Source organism: Muscardinus avellanarius, assembly GCF_963383645.1.
Source record: "Muscardinus avellanarius genome assembly, chromosome: 5".
NCBI classification, from domain to species: domain Eukaryota; kingdom Metazoa; phylum Chordata; class Mammalia; order Rodentia; family Gliridae; genus Muscardinus; species Muscardinus avellanarius.
In genome coordinates, this window is record NC_137790.1 from 135,593,819 (window position 1) to 135,619,516 (window position 25,698).

The following is a 25,698-nucleotide window of genomic DNA, read 5'->3' on the forward strand; positions in this document are numbered from 1 at the left end:
GTTAAAACAAAATGGAGCTGGTTTGCAGCCAGCCTCGGCCGCTTAGTGAGAGCCTACACAACTTAGTGAGACCTTGTTTCAAAATAAAGAATAAAAAAGTAGGGCTGGAGGTATAGCTCAGAGGCAGAATGCCCCTGGGATCAATCCTGTGTACTGCAACAAAAAGGGGAAAAAATGGAGCTCGGAGTTGTGGCACAAGCCTGTAATCCTAGTACTTGGAAGGCTGAGATAGAGGATCACAGGTTTGAGACCAGCCTCAGCTGTACAGTGAGACTCTCATCAAACTAGCAAGACCCTGTTTCAAAACAAAAACTAAAAAGGGCTAGAGTATAACTCAGAGGTAGAATGTTCCTGGTGCCACAAAAAGTAAGTTAATTAAACAATAAAGTTTAAAAAGCTGCTGCAAAATGGATCATAGACCTAAATATAAAACATGAAACTGTAGAACTTTTACAAAATAATAGAAGGGAAAAACTCTGTGCCAAGACGAGGCAAAAAAGTATTGGGCATGACTTGGATAAATTGAAGAGGAAACTGATTGGATGAAACTGAGACGGAAAGATGGGCTACTGGACTTCATCAAAATGTAAAATGCTTACTTTATCAAAGACATTAGGAGAATAAAGAGGTAAATACCGATTGAAAAAATATTTGCAAATCATATATTCAGCAAAAGGACTCATATCCGAAATAGACAAATAATTCTCAAAGCTCAACAGTAAGGAAGCAGACAACCAAATTAAAACTTGGGCAAAAATCTTGGACACTTCACCAGAGGGGATGAACATACAACTAACCGGCATCTGAAAGTTATTCAACATCATTATACTCTAGAGAAATGCACATTAAAACTACCATGAGATACTATGATGCACCCAGAAAAATAGAAAAAATAAAAATACTTGATAATATCAAGTGTTGACAAGAATGCAGAACAACTAAAACTAATACATGTTTTAGTTGTAATGCAAAATGGAAGGTACAGTGACTCTGAAAATCAGTGACAGTTAAATATGCAATTCCCATGTGGTGTAGTAAGCCCTCCCCTGGGTATCTAACATAGAAAATGAAAATGTGGGTCTATGCAAGAACCTATAGTGAATGTTTATAGCTACTTTATATATAGTCACCAAAATTTGAAAATGACCAAAATATTCTTCAACATGTGACTCGATACATAAACTGTGGTATGTCCATACAAAGGAATACTACTCAGCAAAAAAAAAGAACAAACTTTTGATACAAGCAACAGTCCAGGTGAATCTCACAGGCATTAGGCTGAGTGGAAGAAGCCAGTCTCAAAAGGTTGTCATAGTATAGCATTTCATTTAACAAGACATTAGACTTATGATGAAACATAGGTCTTGGGTTGAGCGGGTGAGGAGAGTGTGGCATAAAGAAATAGCAGAGGGAGTCTTTCTGAATCCCAATTGTCATGGTGATTACCCATTTCTATATATGTGTTTACATTTCATAAAACTACCCACAAACAGAAGCCAAATCTCCTGTCTGATGACTGAAAACTTAAAATTGAAACTCATAAAAATTAATTTTTAAAACAGGGATTCAATCTTGTAAGGTATAGTGGACAAACATATACTGTTCCCAGCAGAGTGAATTATCTGGCCCCCTGTAGTTCTCTATATTCAAGGGTGACAAAATGACCTCACGTGTGCTGGGAAATGGGTTGTCTGTTACCTTCTAAGTTTTACTGTCACATTTTACATTTAGTTCAACGATCCATTTTGGGTTAACTTTTGTTTAAAGGTTCAGCTTGAAGTTCATTTGATATCATCTTGTCTGAGATGGCCAATTGTTCCACCATCAGAGAGCTGAGTGAATATCTTTCTCAGGCCCTTACCACGCAGGTGGCTTCTGCAATCTCCAGAGAGTCTCCTTTAAGACACTTTATGTACTCGTGACCCAGACCATGTTATGTAACCCTTCTTGATATCTACTGGCTCTCTGTAAACACATCACATCCTTTCCACAATTCTTACACTTTAACAGAGCCAGCACCAAATATAGACAGAATAATTACCTGCTTGTTTATTTAGTAATGAATAAATGTTGATAGCATCGACATCTACTTTTTAACACTTTCATGTGCCAACATCTCTGCTGAGACCCTATTATTAGATGATCATAAAATTTGTCCCTGTAAACAAGAGCATAACCACGTTCCACTACCATTTTACATACGGCAATTCCAGGAGCCTGAGAAGTCACCCTTCTATAAACACAGAGCCAGCACTGACCAACCCAAGGGATCCCGCCGTCAGCTCTGAACAACTATTCTGAACACATCTACTGCTATTTTCTTAATAGCTTTTCTCCCCAAGCTGGTCACGTGGTAGATGTATTCATGCCCTTGCTTTCCAGAAAGTTCCTTCGGTAGAGCTAACACTGGCTGCATGGAGGTTCTGGGGAGTCCCATCTGGGTGCCAGAGGCAGGTCTGCTTATGAGACATTATCTCTGAATCAGCGTATTTCCCCAACAGATTCCAGCAGCTTCTTTCCTCTGCTCAAGTGTAACCATCACCTTAAACCGCTCCAGTGATAGGAAAGAGAATGCACTAATTATAACCCTCTCTTCCCAGGCTCTCTGTCCCTTTCATTTCTGCCTCTCAGATGAGTTAGCACCAATCTGTTATCATCACAATGAGGCTTCCGCTGCCCTGATTCTCATTTGTTTACCCTCCTCAGAAATCAGAAAATTATCTCTTTTTTTTTTCAGTGCACAGGACCCTTCAAAATTGCTATATATCTGGGCCATCAGTCCAATCCATCCTCACCTTGCTCTTGAAGCAAAACATCCCTAGAGAGGCCACGTTCTTCCAGGACCCCTGCCACCCCCGGGGGTGTGGGAGGACTCTCCAATGTTGGCTCTCCTGGGCTCCTGGGCACCTCTCCAGGCCTTCAGAGTGGTCTGGCTGAGTGTAGCAGGGCAGAACGGCCGCACAGGTCCTGGGCCCTGGCTGCTGAGTGTGGAAGCTGCTGTAACCACCAAGTGGGTGAGAACAGGGCCGGTCTTCACACTGGCGGCTGCTCCCCCTGCCACACACAAACCCTCATTTCAACATCCTACATCACAGTAGGTCCAGTTGCAGTAAACCTAACGGCATGGGCACAAACCAGCGGAAAAAAGCACACCCTTAAACAAGAAAGACAGAGTATAGAAAGGGCGGAAGGGCCTCGAAAGAAAGTCTTGATATGTGTGTGTGGGGGGGGTGGTCAGTTGCCAAGCGGGGCCTTTCTGGGAAGACAAGCCCCTGACTGCCCACTCTCCAGCAGCCAGAACAGAAGCTGTCAATGAAAGGATACACTTAACCGTCCCCCAAAGAGAGGCTATTGTCAACTGGGCGATTGTGGGAGTAGAAAAGACAAGAAGCGCCTAGGGTAGGTAGAGGCCTGTGTGGTGCTGTTCACAAGAAACGCCATCACTTCGTGCCCCCCCCCCTTTATGACAAGAGGCTCAGACAAAGCCCCTCTTTGGCATTCTGGGGAAGCAGCCTGGGCCCCCCCCCCTGCCCCTTTCCTCCCTGGCTTATAAAAGCGGCTGATTTGCACAGGGGCTGGCCTTTCTGCTGTGTCCCTCTTCCAAGCTCACTCTCATTCTCTGGCTCTAATTAGCAACTGCTTTTTTTGTTGTTGTTGTTTTATTTTTGTATGCATGTTCAAAGACAGAGAAGTGGAAGAGTGAAAGGAGAAAGCAAAGGTCTGTGTGAATGGAGAGGGCAGACGGCCTCTCCCTCGCCCCTCTGCGCGCCAGGGCGCCCGTGTTGGCAAACAGCACACAATATCTGTCTCCAGAGCCCTTTGTGGCCCAGAAGGAGGGGCCGGCACACAGCTAGAGGTAGGGAAAGAGACTGGGGAAAGGCGTGAAGAGGCACGGTCACCCTCCATGTTCCAGTCGGCTCCCCTCATTGGGAATGTCAAACCCAACAACGAACAACGTTGGCTACTGGGTCTTAACTAGCCGTTGAAATGAAAGATTTAAAAGAAGTCAGAAGAAAAGGGAGATTCAGAGAATTCTCACAAGCCAAGAGAGAACCTGGATGAAGAAAGAAAACCGAAGAAGCCCAAGTAATGAATTAAAGTGCTCTCCAGGAAGATAAATGGGAACGGAGAAGCAGGCGTTCTACAAAGACACTTTAAAAGGGGGAGGGGCTGGCATTCTTTTAGCTTAATGACCTCAGTATCAAAATGCTTATGTCTTAATAATTTTGATGACAAAAATCACTCTTGTAATATTTGCAACTGATTTCAAAGCTAGACATCGATTTCTTGGTTTTAAGTAATTAAATTGATTTAAGATAAAGAAGTAATTCTTTTTAAAAAAAATTGCAGTTCACATCCAGACAGTTGCCTAGAGAAAAGTAAATAAATAAATAAATAAATAAATAAAAACAGTGAATGGAAATGGGCATCCATTTATTAAAATTCTTTCAGTGAAATGCATATCTCTTTCTTCTCTTTTTGAAGCAATCCAGAGAGAAGACAGACAGGAGAATAGAATAAATGAAAGAAATGCAAAAGAAATGGGGGTGGGAAGGGGGGACAGACTTGGCCAAAAATGCAGAAGGAAAAGACAAACAGAGCCAAGAAGAAAAGAAAAGCCCAAAGTCACACAGGGAGGGTCCCGCATTCAGACCAACCTGAGCATAGGTGTGACAGACCCAGACACCAGACAGAAGCCCTGATATCACCTAATTCCCAGAACAGGCAGATTCTGTTGAGTTTGTTTGTTTGTTTGTGAGTTTTTTGGGGGCCAAGTTCATGGCTTGGCAGACTTCTGGCATATCCCACACAACCTCAACGAGGCGCTCGCTCCGTCTCCCACAAAGAACAGATTGTCATTTTCCTCTTGAAACACACACGTTGCATTGACCTTATGTCCTCTGTCAAACAAAGACAGTATCACCAACTTTTAGTGAAAATTTAAAAAAAAAAAGAGTTCCGTAACGTATGGGCTCCAGATCATTCTGTTGTTTTCCTCTCTCCGTGTTTGCGCACAACGTGTCAACGTATCGGGCAACAGACAGACGAGGCCTCTGCGATGGCTGGTAGCTGCTTCCATCTGGCCCTGCCTGCCGTCGGCACCTCCACCAGCTCGGTGCCCAATTCCTGCCTGGCTTCTCCGGCGCTCCCTCCACTCAGTGTCGCCGGGCTGTTTTCTTACATGTCCTCCTACTCCAAAGCCTTTCTTCCTCTGGGCTCACAACCTCCTGCCCCAAGTCGTACCCTCCGTGTTCTGTTTCTTTTCCTCTACCAGATGGCACAGAGCAAGGCAGAGGGGATGCGGAGACTCCAGGGCAGGGCCTCAACCCAGGCTGAGCCAGGGAGGAGAGGAGCGAGACGGGGAAATCAGAGGCAATAATGCGGGTGACAGGTCTTGTGACCATGCTTAAGTCGCACCAGGAATCTCCTGGCTCATCTCAGCCACTAGGAAATGAAGCTCTCAAACCCTGATAGCTTTTCTTTGGGCACTTTAGCGAAAGTTTATATCTGAGTCCACATAAAGACGCCACAGCCAGCTCCCATGGCAAATTCCAAATGGGTGCCTAAGTGAATCCTGGCTCTTCTCCAGCATGGGAGGGATCCAGAACAGTGGCTACCAGCAGGGCCTCAGAGTCCTGTGTTGTGTGACCTTGGGAAAGCAACTTAGCATCTCTGGGCCTTGGTATCTTCAACTGAAAAATGCAGCTAATAGTCCCATAATTCGTGCAGCTATTGTAAGGATTTAAGAGATCATGCCGGAAAATAATTTGGCAGGGTATCTGGCTCAGAGTAAATGCTTCATAACGATAGCCGCGCTGTGTTAGCATTTCAGCCCGAGATGAAAGCCAGTCCAGGAAAGTTTGTTCCCTGCCCAAGCTGCAGCCATCCCCAGGATCTGGCAGGGCATTGTGGGATGCTATTGAAGAGCATATGAGCTGCTTTCTGAGCCCGAGTGCACAGGATACGTCAGCATTCTTTTCCAACATCGGCCACTTGCATATTATCTTAATTCCTTTTTGACATATCTATATGCCAGATTTTAGTTTATTATTTTAATTGACTATTTCTAAATCAACTCATTTATTTATTTATTTATTTATTTATTTATTTATTTATTTATTTTTGGTACTGGAGGATTGAGCCCAGGGGCACTCTACCTCTGAGCTACACCCACAGCTCTTTTTTATTTCATTATTTTGAAACAAGGTCTCACACTAAGTTGCTGAGGGGCTCGCCAAGCTGCTGAGGTTGGCCTTGAACCTGTGCATACACCACCATGCCTGGCTGTTCACTTTTTAAACTGAACATATTTACTTGAAAAGAAAAAAACCCTGAGGGAGGAAGAAAGAGAAGAAGAAACAACAGAAGACAGAAGAAGGGAGGGAGGAGAGAGAGAGAGACAGAGAGAGACTGACAGACTTGGGCAATTGAGAATAATAGGGCATCCATTGCTCCAGAAAGAGAGAATTGCCAGATTCGGTGGACAAAAAAACTAAAAAGAAATGGCCATGACAGAGACAGCAGTCTCTGGTAGAAACAGGGCAGGAGACTGGATCATGAGAAGGGTCCAGTCTATACTGGACTGCCCCATCTGCAAACATGGCACCCACCATGGTCTGGGAAACACCAAAATAGGCCAGAGGCTTGTGTCCAAATGGTGTGATGCTAAAGATGGGCAAAGGGTATCTCCAGGGTGATGCAGGGCAGAGGGGGGCACAGAGGAGAGCGGAGGAGACCACGCCAGGAGGGCACAGAAATACAGCCAGCTCCCTGCTGCCGGAGCGAATCTCTCCCGTGTTCAGCACCCCTTGCAACAAGACGAATGCCAGCTGAAGTAGAATAGGGTGCCCTTCTCACCTATCAGATCAGCAAAGATGAAAATGATTGATATTTTATTATCTTGGCAAAGGTCTAGAGAAAAGGAATACTCGCAGACCGTGGGTGGGAGCAAAAATTGGTAGAAAATGCCTTTTTGCGGGAATGACAATTTGGGGCTATCTATCAAAATTAAACATTTATATCCTCTGATTCAGCAGTTTCACTTTGGAGACTGCTGCCTTCTTGGGCTTTAGAAAAGCGCTTGGCATGTAGAAAGTCCTCCATACATATTCATCGAGTTAAATTAATTAATGAATTTGTCTCATGGATAGACTCACACATAAGTTCAAAGATAAATGCCCAAGAAGAACTGTGGCCATGTATACAGATACAGCAAAAGATAGGAAACCTAAATGTATATTTATGAAGGTGAAGGGCCAGTTAAATTGGTAAATAAAACACAATGAAATAGCAAAACTGGGAGAGAATGAGGCAGAACCATACATAACACAACTAAGCTATTAATCAGGCATGGTAGTGCCTGCTTGTAATCTCAGTACCTGGGAGGCTGAGTCAGAAAGAACGAAGGCCCAAGGACCGCATCAGCAAGTAGTCTCATCAACCAAGAGAGACCCTGTTTCCAAATGAAAATAAAAATAGGGCTGGGGGTATAGCTTGGAGGTAGAATGTCCTGAGCTTAATCCCCAGTACCACAATAAACAAATAAATAGATAGATAGATAGATAGATAGATAATTAATTAAATGACACCATCAACCTTCATTGTTACATGGGAAGGGGGCTAGGGAGACTAGGTGTAAACTCCCTGTGCTCTGCCCTTTTACAGGTAAAGCAAGGGTGTGTCTAGATTCAGAGAAGTAAAATACATGGCCCCTCTCAGCAAGAGAATTTAAAAAAGTAATAATAACAATAAGAGACCCTGGTCAAGACCAAAGTGGAGGGGAACGTACTTGTTATATGCACCAGCTGTTCAAATATGTTTTAGTAAAAAAAAAAGGAAATTGGGAGAGTGGAGATTTGCATAAAAGTTCTACTTCCCCAGACAAAAGAAGACTGCGAGATGAGGCAGCCTGCCTAGGGAAGTCTAGCTATTCCATCACTGGAGGGACTGAAAACCAGTCCATTGAGGGAGACCCAGGTGCTATATGCTGGGCTGGACTCTGGGTCCTTAGAGCCCTTATCTAGCTGGAATCCATCCATGCACCAGACCAAAAGAGTCTCTTGTGTCCCCCACATCCTCTGGACATGGCAAGCACTTTGTAACAGAGTTAAGAGTGGAGCAAAGCCAGGCGTGGTGGCACACCCTTGTCATCCCAGCATTTGGGAGGCTGAGACAGGACGATCGTGGTTCATGGACAGCCTCAGCTACTTGGTGAGGCCCTTTGCAACTCAGTGAGACCCTGTTTCAAAATAGAGAATAAAAAACAGGGCTGGGGTGTAGTTCGGATATAGAATGTCCCTGGGTTCCACCCCTAGTACTGAAATAAAAAAAAATACAGCAAGCTCTTGAAAGTAAAATTGATAAATCTTGGACTAAGTATAAAGGGTCCAGCACCCATTGCCCAACCCATTTGACCCCAAGAGTAGAGCTCAAGTGGACTGAGGGGTGGGAATCCCCAGCAGGTCCCACGCCATCCGACTAGTGACTCCATCCCTGACTGGGAGCACCTGCTGCTGCAGAAACCCCGGGCTCAGTGAGCACCTCCAGACGGAAGCCAGGGATGAGCAGGAAACCAAAGACTTTGTTCCTGTCTAGCTCTTTGGGGCTGGCGTGGCCCTGAATTTCTGTCCTGGGATTCCAAAAGCATTCCCACGGCTCTCTGCGGTGCCTCCTTCTCTTCACCACCCTCTCCAAGGAACTGCTCTTGATTGGTCAGCACAGAGCAGAGGATCAGCCTCGTTCCTGCAGCTCTGTAGACTCATCTCTCAGCACACAAGGTGGGTACACAGGTACAGATGGGAAATATTCTCTGGGAACCTGAGACAGGAGGATCGCAGTTCCTGGACAGCCTCAGCTTCTTAGTGAGGCCCTTTGCAACTCAGTGAGACCCTGTTATATAATAAAGAATAAAAAATAGGGCTAGGGGTGTAGCTCAGAGGTAGAATGTCCCTGAGTTCCAGCCTCAGTACTGAAAAAAAGATCTTTGGAACCATGTGCGTGACTCCTGAAACCCAAAGCAGACTCTGCTACACTCTTCTGTACTATAGCACAGTTCCCAAGGAACTGCCCACCCTTCATAATTAATGGGCCCTTGAATAAAATCAGGATTCAACTGCCTTGCCAGGTCATTTGTACCCAAGTTCCTAGCTCGGTCTGCAAAGGCAGAGAGCCGTCCCCAGGGAAAGGTGAAGAAGGTGGCCCCTCTTAATGGCCCTGTCAAGAAGCCCTGTTAGGAAAGTCAGGCTTGCCATTGTGTGACACACATTTGCAACAGCCCTGGAGCGACTTGCTTGAGTTTTCTTGAGCTGGCTGCAAGGAGACAGACCTGGGGCCCAGGAGAATCAGGGCTCTGTCAAAGAATCGGCATGGCCGTCAATGGCCCAAAGCAGAGAAAGCGGAACTCAGACTCCAGAGCTCCCTCCAGTCTGGAACGACGGAAAGACACCACCACAGCTCACGTTCAGTAGACTCTGCCACTGCCACGTTTCGTCCAGAGAAGCAGCCGTCCCCACACACAAACACACACATATGACAAGTCTACACCAACATCTGCGCTCACTTTCTGCTCACTTTCTATCGCTCGGCTCCAGAGAGAGAAAGGGACAGAGAGCGCCAGGCAAGCACTACGGTCTGAATGCATCTCCTCCGAAATGCAGGTGTTGCAAACCTGCCAGTATTAAGAGGTAGGGCTCAACGGGGTGACTGGTCCAGGGGCCTCCTCTCTTGATCGCTGGTGGATCGAGGCCCTCGTGAGAGAGGCTTCACAGTGCTGCAGAGCTCGTGCTTCTGTGTGGGGCACACTGTTCCTCCCCCCCAAAGAATGCAACCCTACTCTTACAACGGAACCTGCTCAGCACTTCTGATCTCACACTCCCCACCCCCCAGGAGTATGCAGTGTAACTTTCTGTTCTTTATACATTTCCCGACCTCTGGTATTCTGTTATAGCAGCACAAACAGACTGAGGGTTGGCTCCTGCTCTGGCTGGGTTGAAGGAAGTAGTTGAGAATCCACAGAGGAGTTCTAGGTGTGGGTTAGAGCACCACACCCAGACTCTGCTGCCATTCCTACCTGCCCTCTTCTGTAACACAGAGCCTTAGCTCTGCCCCTTGCAGGGTGCTGAGGTCACCCTACAGAGGCTGTACACTGCCTGTAAGGTTTGCAAACATTTAACTCCTCTCTGGAGAGAGGATGCTGCTCCCAGATACGCTAAGAAGACGGTGAGTGTTGTGCAGATGTGCAGCAAAGAAATGTGCAGGCAAAGGGCGTGGATCCAGGGTCCATGAGAACCCCAAAGCAAGGGACAACACAAAGTATCTGTGAGGGGACAGCTGAGAGGAGTCGGATATTCCTGAAAACATATTATGCCTTTTTTTTTTTGGTACTAGGAATTGAACCCAGGGGCATTCTACCTCCAAGCTACACAATTCCCCCCAGCCTTATTTATGTATGAATGTATGTTTGTATGTATGGATGTATTTATTTTGAAATATAGTCTCGCTAAGTTGCTGAGACTGATCTGGAACCTGTAATTCTCCTGTCTCTGCCTCTCAAGTACTGGGTTATAGGCATGTGCCGCCATGTCCGACTATATGTTATGCTTCTAAAAATGGTTAATTTCAACGTCTAGTCTCTGAGCAGAGGTGGCTTCTCCAGGCTTGAATTTCAATCCTGGCTCTGATGTTACCTGGGAGGCTGAGACAGGAGGATCGCAGGTTCAAGGCCTGCCTCAACAACTCAGTGAGGGCTCTCAGCAAGTTACCAAGAACCTGTTTCCCAATGAAAATTAAAAGGAGGGCTGAGGGTATAGCTCAGAATACCCCTGGGTCCAATCCCCAGCATCACCGGACAAAGGAAGGAAGGAAGGAAGGAAGGCCGGTCGGCCATAATAAATCCACCATCCCACTCACATGGGCAGTTTCGGAGCCCTATAGGTTTTCACAGGCAGAAGATGGTGAACTCAGTGTCAGCGCTGGGGTGCCCATGGAACCCTGGACACAGCGATGTTTCCATCACCCTCATGAGGAGATGTGTTTATAAAGTCACAGGTAACCATGGTTAAGGCAAAATGTGGGCTTCCACCTAGGGTAGATCTGGTGCAGGGAACACTGCCACAGCGGTCACAGTAGCTCTAGCACCGACCTGGAAGAGTCACAAGTGTTTGGTCAACGCCAGTGAGATCTTTTTTTTTTTTTTTTTTTTTTTTTTGCAGTATTGGGAATGGAACCTCACAGCTACACCCCCGGCCCTCTAAGCTACCTCCAAGCTACACCTCCAGCCCTATTTTTTATTTTTTATTTTTTATTTTGAAACAGAGCCTTACTAAGTAGCTGAGGCTGTCCACGAACCGTGATCCTCCTCCTGTCTTGGCCTCCCAAATACTGGGATAACAAGCGTGCACCACCACGCCCGGCTAGGTCTGGGTCTTTCCAAGGCAGAAGAGATAGCGCAGAGCACATGTGGATTCCACCCCCACCCTGCCCTTCTCTCCAGAGCCCGCAGGCTGGAGTCCACACCCCCAGAGGGGCATCCTTCCAGCCAAGCTGGCTGTTGCTCAAGCCCAGGACACAGCCCATTACATCCAGCCAATTACATCTGAGTCCTCTCTGGAGGGCGCTGGGCCGGGCCACCGCAGGGAGCAGAGGGGACCAGAGAGCTTCTAAATGAAGAAGTCTAATGGGAAATCCTATTATGAAGCTCATCTTCCAAGGATGTAGTGTTAATGGCCCTGGCCTCCCACACGGGCCTGAGCAGAGTCAGCCTCCCTGGGGCTTGCGGAGAGACTATCCGGGCTGTGGACTTTTACTCACCAGCCAAGTGATGATGACCTCAGGGGGCGGCGGGGCTCAGCACCCCCGGCACAGTGGCCTAACTCACGCACACACGCACATCTGCATGCATGCATACACATGCCCCTCATCCCGCACCTTCTTCAGCACATCTGGAGTAGGAGGCAGGAGGGGCCCGGCAACCCTAAGAGAGCTGAAAATAGGCCCCCAGAAACCTCTTTTTCCAAAAGGAGCTACAGAAGACACATTTTTCTCTACTTTCGGATCCTGCAGCTTTTCCAACTCAACTCCCCCAGGGTTAGAAAGTGGCTCATCTCGGCTGCTCTAGTTGACAAAAGGTGCCAAAACTGTGGAAAGTTTCCAAATGTCCCTTGGGTTTCCCCCAGCATGAAGGAATTTACATGCAGGAGGAAAAATTGCCAAAGAAAAAAGAGTCCCCACTTGGGGAAGGGATAGGAGCCGAGAGAAGTCACCACAGAAGGAAGAGACCCCTCACTTGGGAGATGACTCCGGGAGAGACACTTGCCAAGGCTGTGCCAGAGGGGTGGCCAGCCCTACCTCCCGGCTTCACCAGATACAGGTGGATAGGCAAGTGAGGGCCACTGAGCAGCCACACAGCCTTGTGAGTGGTCCTGTTCTTCTGCAGGGGCTGGGAAGGCCCTGCCAACGTCACCGCTGACTTGAGAGACCTGTGAACAAGCCATAGGGATTCCCAGTCAAGGGGACACGGACCTCAGCCCAGCTCTGAGCAGAGTGGCTGAGCCGGGAATGCGGGTCCTGCAGGTTTGACTGCGCCCCTGTGGGGAGCAGTGGTGTCTCTGGGGTTCTGGTACCAAGCACCTGGCTAGTGATGGCCAGCTGTAGGGAAGGCTGCTCCTTTCTGAAACTCCTAGATGGCCCACCCCCAGCCTCCTGCCCCCTCCCTCCCTGCCCCAGCGCTCTTTCAATCAGCTGGGGCACCAAATCTATACTCTGGCCTTGTTTTTTGTTTGTTTGTTTGTTTATTTTTGCAGTATTAGAAATGGAAACCAGGGGCATTCTGCCTCTGAGTTATACCCCCAGCCCTATTTTTTATTCCTTATTTTGAAACAGGGTCTCATGGAGTTGCTAAGGTCCTCAATGAGTAGCTGAGGCTGGCTTTGAACCTGTGATCCTCCTGTCTCAGCCTCCTAGATGCTGATTACGAGCTGCGCCATAGATGCATAGAAGATGCCAGTCTCTATTCAGGTGATAGGCATTGTCTGGGCCCCTTAGGTCAATGTGTGCCCTCTGCAGTGGCCAGCCAAGGCCACCCTGGGAGAAGAGCAGAGTAAGGCAGGATCATTGTACATTTCTTTTTCCTTTTTTTTTTTTTTTTTTTTTTAGTACTGGGTTTCCTGGAAGCCCTTCTACCTCAGGCTACACTCCCAGACCTATTTTATTTTTGGAAACAGGGTCTCTTAAGCCAGTGAGGCTGGCTTCAAACCTGCGCGATCCTCCTGTCTCTGCCTCCCAAGCTCAGGGGTTACAAGCATGCGCCACCACGCCCGGCCTATCATTGTACATTTCAGTTCCTGAGTCCCCACCATGGCTGAAGAGATGAGCTAATGAGGGAGCTCCTTCTGTAAGCTCCAGGACTATCTTTTGGAAAGGAAGGTAGACTCGGAGGGGTGTAGGGTGTGTGCGTGCGTGTGTGTGTGTGTGTGTGCATGCGTGTGCATGTGAGGACAAAGCTATGCTTTCTCATGCATACACTGTATCATGAGCGCAGCACTTGAAGTTGGGTTAGATGAGCCCTTTTTCCTAGGAATTAACAATTCTACATAGAGACTAACTAACACATGATAAGGTCAGTCAGAGCCACTGGTGGGAAGGCGGACCCCTGGGGTTCAGCCCAATGGGTCCAGCGGTGTGTGGGGAAGAACGAATTGAGGACAGGCCCGAGGCCATCGGAGCCTGCTAGAAGAGTGTGAGGGGCATGGGCTAAGGCACAGGGTCTCCTCGAGGCTCTCTCCACTCACCCCCACCCCTCCTAACATTCCGTTCTGTCTCCTGCAGCAGGAGCAGCTCCGGGCCACACTGGCTGCTCGCTGGCTGGGCTGCCTAATTGGTCTCCAGGTGCCTCTGCACAAGCCGGCGGCTGGTCACCACGGATCTGACAGATTCAGGCTTTAGCAGATGGAAAGTGCAAGCAGGAGAACAGGGTTCCTTGCCCATCACAATAGTCTGTCCTTCCAGGAAAACATTCACTCATAAACAGAAACACATAGGGTATTGTTGCTGCCATCCTGTGGGCCCAACGTATGCAAAGTCCCAGATGCAAAAACTGTATCAACTGACACAACCGTGTGAGTCACAGAACTATCCAGGCTTCGCCTAGCCAAGTTCAGGGAACATCGATCTCTCGGGCTGCACTGGGAGAGAGGAGCTGTTGGGCTCTTGTTGATTTTCACCTGCAAGAGTCGGGCATTTACCATTTCCCGGCTCATGGTCCTTAAGGGGTAAGTGTCTTAGGTGGCCATCCCAGAAGCACTATAAAGGACCCTGTGATACCCGGCAGCCCAAAATGGATGAAGAGCCTCCCATCAAAGACTCAGCCCAGGTACCGGTCACAATCCCTCCTCAGGCACTGCCACCCACACCAATGGGTGCAGAGTCCTCTGAAGATCACCACCTATGCTGGAGCTGGCTTGGCCATCGGGGTCCAGATACCAACAGAGTCAGGGCAGAGAACCCAGCAGAGGGTAGCTTGAAGTTCCTGAGATGGGGAGACAGGGCTTTCTGTTCTCCGGGACACTGAGCTCAGCCAGGCTGCGGGCCCAGGGATTCATGACATCACCTGCGTTGCCACTCCCATTTTCAGAACTGCCATCCCAAAAGGGCTGTCTACACCTCAGAAACAGCAAAGCCATAGCTGCCCGGGCTCCTCATTGCCTACGCTCCCTAATGAATCTGCGATGAGGAGTTTGCAAAGTCAAGTCAGGCTCACAATAGCTCTAGATTAGTAACTTAACATCCACCAATACTCAGGAGGAGGGAAGGAAATGGAAAGAAAAAAACTGGAATTTACATATTTGTCCTCACAGGCCCTCCCAGGAGAACCACCACAGAGAAGGGGGGTGATCAAGCTGCATGAACAGCAGAGCCCCCCCAAAAATGAAAAGCTCCAATTAGCCCCAAGAAATGAGAGCCTGTTCCCACAGTCCCAATTAAATCAGAACCAATCAATGTTTGTGCCGGTTCCTGCTGTCCTGCTCAGGAAATAATGAGAAATATGAGAGCGCCCCAGCCCGCAAGTGGGGTGTGGCAGCCCTTTGAAGTCCAGAGAAATCATCCGTGCCTTGTTGCAAATGGTGCCTGCACCTTTAAGAACTCAGCCCGGTGCCTTGGTCCCCACGCAGACTCTGAAGAATGCCAAACATGGCGGCCCCCCTCCTCACCCCAGCCAATGGGACAAAGAGGCGCACTGTGGGACCAGGCCCGGCTGGTTTTAAAGCTGTCTGTGTCAATTCATCACTGGCTCTGGCACTCTCTCCCCTCTGTTTCCACGCCATCCATCACGGGTACCAGAACCAAGAAATCCAATCAAGACACAAAGGCACGGTTCTGAGCTCTCAGCGGGCCTCGGCAAGGCTCTGTGAGGGCCCCAGCCAGGGCAATTAGCTGAGTCCACGGGACCGCAGAGCGGATGGGCATTAGCGAGCCTACACGGGGCACATCGCTGGCAGGTATTTGGGGAGCAAGATGAAAAGGAGATAAACAGGCCTGGGCTGGGCTGGTTGCTTGAGCAGAGTAGGGGAGGCTACAGGAATCCCAGCTGCTTGGAAGTTCATAACAGAAAAGAACCAATACTGCCCAAACTTCAAAAGACTGAAGGCAACCCTCGTGCTACATCAGGGTCCAGATACGCCTTCAGAGGTTTGCGTGAGAATCCTTCCTCTGAAAAGTTTCAGAACCCCTGAAGGTCCGAAGCAAAATGTGATATCAGAAAGATGTCTTGTCTTCCCCAACCCTGGATCCCTCTATATCCAGCCCTTCCGTTCACCCCAGAGCAACTTGAGCCTTGAGCAAGTTGAGAATATTTATTGCCACACGTTGAACTAGGGCTCCCTCCCTAGGGCTGAGGAAAGCAAGGTAACCAGTTGACATCCTGACCCCCCCAAATAACTGTGAAGTTTGCATCACTCTGTCATTCAGAGCCAAAGGTATTGCAACCCAGGGGACACCCCCACCCCATCCCAATAGCTTCATCTCCTTCCAGGCCTGGCACTGAGCCCCAGGAGAAAGCCCGCCAAGCCAGAGGGCCTCACGTTAATGAGCTACATGGCTTCAGGACCAACCTCAATGCTGTGAGAGTTGCACTGAAGTGAACTAAAATATTTTCCAAATTCAGTCACTCCTCAATTACCCTTGAGTGAATTGGCCATGACAACTCAAACACTAGCGGCCAGATGCAGAATGCAGAAATGGGGGAGGGGGCGAGGAAGAGAGAGACTGTGTGTGTTCCCAAACTAAATAGAAAGGAGTGATTATTAAATTACGTTCCACTCTTTTGAGTTTTCCCCATCTCTTCCTCCCAGTTTGAATCTAGACAATTAGTCCGGACGCAATTGGAAAAATCATCAGGCCTAGGACTAGAGAGAGAGTTTCTCCAGTGCTTTAGAATAAGCTAGGAGGTGCTTTCTGTTCCTGGATGACACAGAGCTGGAGGTAAGAAAGTCTTGTGAATGTGGCTTCCACCAGGAAGGCAGGAAGTGGAGACCTCAAGAGACGCAAGGCTTACCTTTGCAGGTTACGCTGTTCTCGGGCTCATAGCCAGGCTTGCAGGTGCAGCGTCCAATGGGCACCATCCACTCCCCATCCCCGTTGCAGTACAGTTTGATGGGTACGTCTACTTCCTCTGCATTGGGGATACACGTGCCCCGAGCAATCACCAGAGATGTGCTCTCTGCCCCGGTCATGGTTTCCGGGAACACTGCAAAATTTTGCACAATGCTGGGGCATTTTTTGAAGAAGACACGGACAGAAAGAAGAGACATACAAGCGCCATAATCCTGAAAGGCGAGGTAAAAACCATTCCGTGTAAGAGGCCCAAAGCTCCTGACTTCTGTGTTGACCTTCATCAACCTTCCCCCAAAGTCCACCTGGGAGAAGCTCTCATCTGCAGCAATGGTGTCTACTTTGAGGTAGGGAGCTTCAGACCAGAAGGCCGACTTCTTGGTGGCAATGACAGAGTCGGTCTCGTAGTAGTACAGGTTGAAGGTCTCCTTGCAGGAGCCCGGGACATTGGGGAGGCTGCTGCAGTCTCTCACAGTGAAGCGCATCTCCGTGTAGATGCGGTGGGCCCCCCGCCGGTTGATGAAGGTGGTGAGCAGCCAGTTGTTCTGATTGGGCTCGAAGACGTTGCACACCTGGTAGGTGCGGATGGTGTTCAGGTTTTCATCGTAGCCACTGACTTCTTCCCACTGGACCAGGCAGTCCACAGGTGCCCACATGCAGAAACAGAAAACCAAGAGTGAAAAGATAAGAAGAGACAGAAAAGGGAGAGAGAAGCCTAGGGCTGGGAGGCCCTCACGAGCTTCCCCATTCCCCCTGCTCCACTTGAGAAATGAACACATCCCATCCCAACTTCATCTTAAACATCTTCTTATGAGCAGATGGCAGAGCTCTCTGCAGCCCATCCCTAAAGATGGCAGATTCCGTTCTAGAAAGCATTCCCTCAAAGCCGGGCGTGGCGGGCACGCTTGTCATCCCCGCGCTCGGGAGGCAGAGACAGGAGGATCCCACGGGTTCGAAGCCAGCCTCAGCTACTGAGTGAGGCTCTCGGCAACTTAGCGAGACCCTGTTTCCAAATAAAATATAAAAAAGGTCTGGGAGTATAGCCCGGAGGTAGAAAGCCTCTGGGTTCCACCCCCAGGACCACCAAAAAAAAAAAAAGAAAGCATTCCCTCAGATACACCAGACCTCTCAAGCCGTGACTATAGTTTATTATACCTATACAGGTATAGGTGTGGCAGCAGGCACTTTTGTCCTCCTGGCCACAGCCTCTCTCTGCTCCAGACAGATGCTCTGTGTCTTAGAGATCCAGTGATGCTGGGAATTCCCATCTCAGAACCTCAGGTCTTTATTGTGGTGGAACTCCGTTAATAACTCGAAGATAAAGCATTTCAGAGTTCCTCGACCAACTTAGAGTCTCATAAATTTCCTTTTACAACCTCTCTTTGAAAGAGCCAGACGGTAAACCTGTGTGGAGGCTGCAAAGAGAGACCCGTAATGGGGCAAATTAAACTCCATTGTGTGAAATTTTCAAGCAAAGGTGTGATGATGCGGAAGAACATTGGGAGGTGTAACTTAGGAGTGAGAAAGTTTCTTAATGAGGGAGAGGCAGCCATGATTCACAGTGGCCAAACAGAGCCCTCATTTTTAGCAGTCTTGTAGAATGAGAGGAGAGGGTGGAGCAACATATTTAAGAGATAATGTCTTTCAATAGTCCCAACAACTAGGTACTATTATCTGCTAATTTACAGATGGAAGGACATCTGAGCAATTTCCTCCAAGGTCACAAGGCTATAGGAGGAGGTGTCAAGGTGAGGGGCTAGGAAAAGGTGCTTTGAATGGCCTAAGAACATCTAGATCATTTTAATAAAGAGGACCTGCAAAGGCAGGGGTCAAAGAGGCGCTGCTGGGTCATTCTTTATTCCTTCTTCTACAGGGGAAGAGGCAGGGGAACTAGCTATCTGCATCTGGAAGCTCTCAGAACTCTGAGCACAAGAACTGAGGCTAGTCCCAGGAAGGAAGTTAAAGTTCTGCATGCAAAAAAATAAATAAGGGAAAGAAAAAAACTAAATAAAGTCTACTAAAGTTGAAGAAAATAACAGTGGGCTAAGATCCTTGACTCTTTGACAGTTACGATCAAGGTCACCCAATCATACCCATTTATTTAAATATAGCTCTGTTTATTATTCATGATATGGCATTTGAATACATACACTAGGAAAAGGGCTAAAAGTCGTACGCCAGGCATGTGTGCACGATGGGAAATACGGTGTAATTGCTTCTTGCAAGGGGTTAAGTCACACTGTGAAGGCCAGAGGACGATGGCACTGTCTTTCAAGTTTGTGCCAGTGCATCAGAAAAACCAGGCTCAGGGCACAGTAGGGAAAATTTAAAAATCAGGCATGGAGACATGGAGACACAGGGTGGCCCTGCACATCCAGCCCAGTCAACAGACCTCTCTCGTGGCCACACTGAGGTGCCTGAGTTACAGAGAACCAGTTCCCTCCCCAGCCCAAATCCTTAGTCAGCCTCTTCCAGGATCCTGTGCCAGCACGAGCCATCCTGACTCACCGCCCTAGATAAAGGCTCAGCTCCTCCACAAGCACCCATCTATCACGTTGACCCAGCACTATCTATGGTCCTCCCGCTTTTCCTGCTCCGCCTTGCCTCCTAGGCTGGCAGAGATTTTAGCTTTCCCAAACCCACATCTCTGTTTCCCACCTCCAAGCCTGTTCTCATACTACTTTTTTTCTTTTCTTTTTGCATTACTTGGGATGGAACACAGGGGCATTCTACCTCCAAGCTACATTCTCCAGCCCTAATTTTTATTCTTTTATTATTTTTGAAACAGGGTCTCAATGGTGCAAAGGGCCTCATTAAGTAGTAGCTGGGGCTGTCTGCAAACTGCGATCCTCCTCTCTCAGCCTCCCAAATGCTGGGATTACAAGTATGTGCCATCACGCCTGGTTTTCATGCTCCATTTTCCATCCAGGGAGCCTTCCTGTTGCTTTGCCTGAGGTATGTCCAGCTCCTGACACCTCCCAGCTACCAGCCCATGCTCCCCAGGCTGGACCGGACATCCCATCCTGACACATGGTCTGTTCTCATCCTTCACTATTTCCCCCTCTGTAAGAGCATGTACCCTTGGACATGGGGCATCCCTGTGAGTCCCGGGGGTCTACAGTGTGTCCCCGCATTCTGTGCCCCATCACAGTGCCTGAGAAAGATGCTGTGCACACACATCGACGTGCCTATTCCCAGGCTCTGTGACAGGGCCACCAGCAGAGAAAAGGCACTACTCCACCATTCACTTGGAGTATAAATTCATGCTGTCAAACCTCACCTGGACTTTGCTTAATTTCTTATTGATTCTCGCGATGTCAAGGAACCACTTTTTCTTCCTTCTTGAAGACTGGGCTATGTTCTATTTAAATGTGTGTTTGTTAAAGTTATGTTCTGCTTGCCTAGTTGTTTTTCTTTTTTTTGCCAGAAAACAAATATATTAGAGAGAGGAAGGTGCTGACACGGTTTCCGATGAAGTTTTCAGGCCTCTCTCCCTTTCCAAGAGCCCTTTGGAAGTTATTTTCCCAGAGGACTCGACTTTTGATGGAAAGATGCCTTTCTTTTCCTGTGTGCAAGAGTTTAAGCACAGCAGGTCTCACAGCCCATTATTTCAGCTGGGTCTCAGCACACATGTGGGGGTCCTGTGTCAATGCTCCATGTAGGGTAGGGGCCTGGTCACTCCGGAGCCTTTGACCCCCAAAGACTAAAGCAGCTCTGCTGTGCCAGGACAAAAAGCCCAGGGATCAGGCTCAACTTAACTCGGAGACCCTCACCACCAGCCGGTCTGTAAGTAAACAGAATAAGGATTTCCTCCCTCACGGAGCTGGAGCTGGGATATTGAGAACATTTATCTTAAAGAATGACACTGATTGGTATTATAAGACCCATCTGAGGTAATCGTTTCAAGCATTAACCTCTCTGGGCCTCAGTGTTCTCATCTGTAAAATGAGGAATCATACTGGGTGACCCCGAGTTGTAAAATTCTACAGATCTAATTGATTCCATGACAGCTCCTAAGGGAGCCATCAAAGCAAATTAGAGGGAATGCAATTGTATATTCAAAGGGAACAAGCAGAAAGAGAGCGAGAGAAAGGAAAATCGCTCCCTGATGCTTGGGGCTGGGCCAGGATGGAGTCTCGTGTTAATTTCTGTCCTTCTTCCGGTCTCCTCCTATCAGCAAGTGCTACAGAGGTTGGAGAAATAAGTGACCAGAGTGGGCTAGAGGAGGGACCAAAGGAGTCCAGAATAAGTAGCAACTAGATCGGGGACCTGCAATTTTGAAAGAGAAGATTTCGGTTACTGGGGTTGAGGGCGGTGGCATTCTCAGCACGGAGGGACAGAAACTCTGTTTATGATCCTTAAAATGAGTCTCCTTACTTTATTGTCATACCTCATTCATTCACCAGTGTGGGGGCGGGGGGGTATTTACTAAGTACCAGCTATATACCAGAGACTCCATTAGCCACTGGGGATACAGTGATATGAAACTTAAAATCAAGAGAGAGGAACAGGAATTAGAAAATAACGATTAAAACAACCAAATAACTATCAATGTGCTGACTGCTGTAGGGAGAAAATTACAGAATGCCAAGGAAAGGGGGGTATGCCCAGTAGGCAGAAGAGTATCAGGGAAGCCCTTGGAAGCTGAGAAGGGATAGATGAGAGAAGGACGTGTATCTGGACCCGGGACACACAAGTGTAGAGGCCCTGTGGTGGAAAGAAACAACCTGGCACCATTGAAGCATAAATCCCGTGTGATGGAAGATAGTAGTCATAGGAGTAGGACTGAGAGAGAAAGGTGGATCTGGTCAAGAACTGGAGCTTCAAGTCCAGTGGAATTAGACACTGTTGATGAGTTTTAGGGAGGTAAAACATGGATGACCGGAGCTGAGTTTTTGAAGGTGTCTGTCCTGGAGGGCAATTGCGTACCTGGCAGAGGAGGGGAGAAGGACAATTAGAGGTCACTATAGTCATCCAGGCAAAAGGTGCCATGAGGGCAGGCTGGGCCAGACCCATGGGAACTGGAAAGGTATTTGGGGAGCGCATCTCTCGGCTCTTGCCAAGCCTCCTGTGAGAACAGAGCAGAGCCGTGTGCCCCTCCATGCTCCCGGTGAGCTCTCCTCCATGCTCCAGGTCTGCCTCCCCATCAGATCCTCAGGAAGGCTGTTCCTTTCCTCTTCCTCCTCTCCTTCTTTCCCTTTTTCTTTTTCAGTGCTAGAGGTCAAATCCAGGGACACTCACACTCCAAGCTATACCACCAGCCCTATTTTATTTTGAAACAGGGCCTCACTAAGTTGAAGGAAGACCTCACCAAGTTGCTGATGCTATCCTCGAACCCATGGATCCTCCTATCTCAGCCTCCCGAGTACTGGGATTACAAGTGTACATCACCATGCCCAGCTCCCCTTTCTCTCTCTCTTTTTTTTAATAACAGGGGAAGGTTTACCATTCTTGGATAGTCTACCCTATAGATGCCCAATTTCCTATTCAGAGCCAAGTTTCCTTTACCCTGAGGCTTGGGGACCCAGACCCTGTGACATCCATCTCCTCCCCATCCCACCCCCAGCCTTCCAAAGGCTCCTCCATTCAGTGTTCTCAGCCTCCACTTGCAGACACGTGACATACGTCCTCCTCCTCGGTCCTTCCTGTAATTATCTCCTCCCATTAAAACAACAGCAAGACATTATGATTTGCTTATCAGATTGGCAATGAATTAAAAAGATAAAATGCCAAGTGTTGGTAAGAAAGTAAGAGGAAAGGGTGCCACTGCCCAAGCCTTCGGTGGAAGGGTAACTGGTGGCATCTTTTAGAAGATGATACAGTAGTTTCAAGATTGAAGCACTGGCTAAAACTCAATTCGGTGGGGAAAAAGGTGAATCATTTTTAAAAATTGTTGTGATAACTGGTTAGCCATCTGGAAAAAGCATAACTCATCCATACTTCATACCTAACTCCAGGATAAATTCCCAGTGAATCAGAGATACCAACATTTAAAAGGAAACCATAAAAATACTGAAAGAAACCATGGAGACAATTTCTGTATACTAATTATGATATGAACTCAGAAGCCATAAATTGATAAATTCAGCTACCTCAACTTTCTACATTTTTTTAAATGGTACAATAGAAACAGCTATAAGTTAATTCAAAAGAAAAATGAAAGAAAACTTGGTAAAAAAAAAAACTTCGCAATTTATCACAGATAAAGTATTAATTTCCCTTAATATAGAAAGAAAACTTACACATAAGGAATAAAATAAAAAAGTGTGAAAAATATCAATGAACTTTTATTGATTATAATTATCTATATGATACTCTCTTCCATGATTATACCTAATTATGAATGAACAAAATTCATTAAATAAAAATATGAAAAGATGCTAAACATCATTCATCATTACAAAAAATGAAACTAGCCATCTTTCAATACTTTTTTGGTCAGAGAATAAAAGCTTGATAACACTGAGTTTGAGAAGGTGTGGGAGATGAAAATTCTGATTCACAGCTAGACAAAGGGCAAATTGGCATAACCTTTATGGAAATTTTGGTTTTACTTATCAAAATTACAACTGCATACCTTTGACTCAGCCATTTTACTTGGAGGATAATCCCTCAAATATATATTCATGTATTTGAAATCAGGTGTGCACAGAGTTATTAACGCTCGCCATCATTACCTACAGATTTTTTTTTGTGTGTACTGGGGATTGAACCCAGGAAGGGCATTCCATCTCTGAGCTACATCCCCTGTATGTCTGTCTGTCTGTCTGTCTATCTATCTATCTATTTATATTTACTTTGGTTCTTAATAAATTGCTGAGGCTGGCCTCAAACCTGTGATCCTCCCATCTCAGTTGCCCAAGCACTGAGATTACAAGCATGCCTCACTGCACCCAGCTACCTCCCCAGCTTAACTCGAGCTAGGGGATCTGGAGGTGGCTAGAGCTCTGAGAACCTTGGGCCTGTGGGAAATGGGCCTTTCCAAAATCTGCTCAGAGAGGGTGAGGGGGAATTCTCGTAACTTCTCATATTCATAGGGAAAAGAAAATTATTCATTGAGACTGAAATTCTCACTGATCAGTGGGATTGAGGAAGACTCAGGGTCTGAATAATTTGACTAAAAAAAAAAATAGAATCTGGGACCCTGCCATACATATTTATTTGTGGAGTAAACTACATTGAACGAGCTACATGGGACCTTTGCCACACACCAGTGTGACTGTAATTACCTTTCTTGGAGTTCTTCAACTGGATTCCTGACTAGGTGCCCACGTCCCTTTTCCTAATGTCCACAAACTGATGAATTCATAAACAAAATCCCGTTTACCCACGCACTGGATATTATTTGGAACTGAAAAACAATGAAGTATTGGAACATATGTCAGCCTGGGTGAACCTCTAAAGCATTGTGCTAAATGAAGGAAGGAAGCCTTGTGTCTCCAAACACTATACATCGCATGATTCCATATACATAAAATGTTCCAAAGAGGTGCATCTATGGATGAAAAGCCCTGTTAGTATTTTTCTGCGGCTGGGGATGGGAATGAGGAGTGACTGCAAAGAGACAGGAAGAATCTCTGTGAGGGCAGATGAAAATGTTCTAAAACAGGACTGTGGTCATGATTACAAACTTGTAAATTTGCAGAACAACTGGATTATATACCTGAGTACATTTATGGTATGCACATCATATGCCAGTATGGTTTTCTTAAAAAAAAAACTCTGTTACCTGGTCCAGCCTACACCTCAACACCCTGCAATGCTGGCTTGTCCTCTATTATCCACAGACAGCCCATCACAATTTTATGTCCCCGTTTATCCTCTCCCCTGTACCAAGGATGCCCTTCCTACCCCTTTATCCCTGTAAAACAAGTGCCAAATGCCCATTCAGTGAAGTCTGTTTGTGGTTGAGCAGATGATGCTCAGGCTAAGACAAAGAGAAGAGACAAGTAGCCAAGAAAGCATCCTTACGACTGAGATCTGGGGTCTGGGGAGTATCAGGAATGTGGTCAAAAGGCAGGACCAAAATCTTGAGCCCAGGACAGGACCCCGGCCCAAGTTCTCCAACCCGGAGGTGAGTGAGGCCATCATCAGGCCCAAAGTGCCCTCCATGCCCAACACTCATAATTTCATTATAATTTGTTCTTTCTTTCAGAACAGCATTCCTCCTGCCTGGCTTCTCTTATGTTACAATGGCCACTGAGCTAGGGCTGGCCTTGTCTCATGCTGGACTAGTGCCCTGGTCTATCCTTAGGTCAGAAAATAGTGACAATGGACACAACAAGAGCTGTCAAAATAATGGCCCATGTAGGGACCACATCCGGTCACATCTGTCACATCTGGCTCTTTGATATTCTGACCAACCCAAGTTCCCTTCTCCTACCTCACTCTCATCCTATCTTATCTCCAAGACAGAGAACTAGAGAAAAGCAAACATGGCTGAAAGCTACTACCAATGGCCCGGACCTTCTGTTAACAAATGGACACACTGAGGCCCAGAGCCCTCCAACAGCTGAGCCCAAGTGAGGCAGCGGGTCTACGGCAGGGCTGAGTGCTCTCTGCAGCTCCCTCCTTTCAGGGGGCTCAGGTCTCATCTCCTCCCTGATCACTTCCCCAGCTTATATTCAGCTACTATTTTGCTGAATGCTTCAAGCATGATTGAATTTATTCCACACAATTTAGCATTTGATAATACATTGTTTTGAACGATCCTTCAATGGCTTCGTGCGTGTATGCGTGTGTATAACTTTGGTTTCTGCTACCAGGCTGTGAGCTCCTTGAGGACAGGGAATTATGTTTTGACTAATTTATTAGTTCATTTCAACAAGTAAAAATCATTTCATGCATTAAGCTTCTCCACCCTGGTACCAGGCAACAGTCATGTGTGTTACTATCCAGTAATTACTGTGCAGTAATATCTAGGACCAGTGGAATCCAGCCTTACCCCATTCTCAGCCCACTTTTTTTTTTTTTTTAATCTTAGATGATCTCATCCACATGCAAGCCTTCAACTGCCATGGAGTGCCTCACCAACCTGACCTCTCCCCAAAGCCCCAGACTTGTACACCGTGCTGCCTGCCGGACACAGCCTAA

At 47.2% G+C, this 25,698-nt stretch overlaps 1 protein-coding gene across 2 annotated transcripts in view; it reads right to left on the reverse strand.

The window, feature by feature from the left end:
* The window catches only part of EPHB1 (EPH receptor B1), a gene marked incomplete at both ends in the record, with an annotated part of 441,334 nt that overhangs the window by 272,281 nt on the left and 143,355 nt on the right, over nucleotides 1-25,698 (reverse strand). For both annotated transcript variants that reach the window (XM_080696677.1, XM_080696676.1), the window contains one exon: nucleotides 16,550-17,231. In XM_080696677.1, coding sequence (XP_080552803.1) covers nucleotides 16,550-17,231 — 682 coding nt within the window. The remainder of the gene's footprint in view (nucleotides 1-16,549; nucleotides 17,232-25,698) is intronic.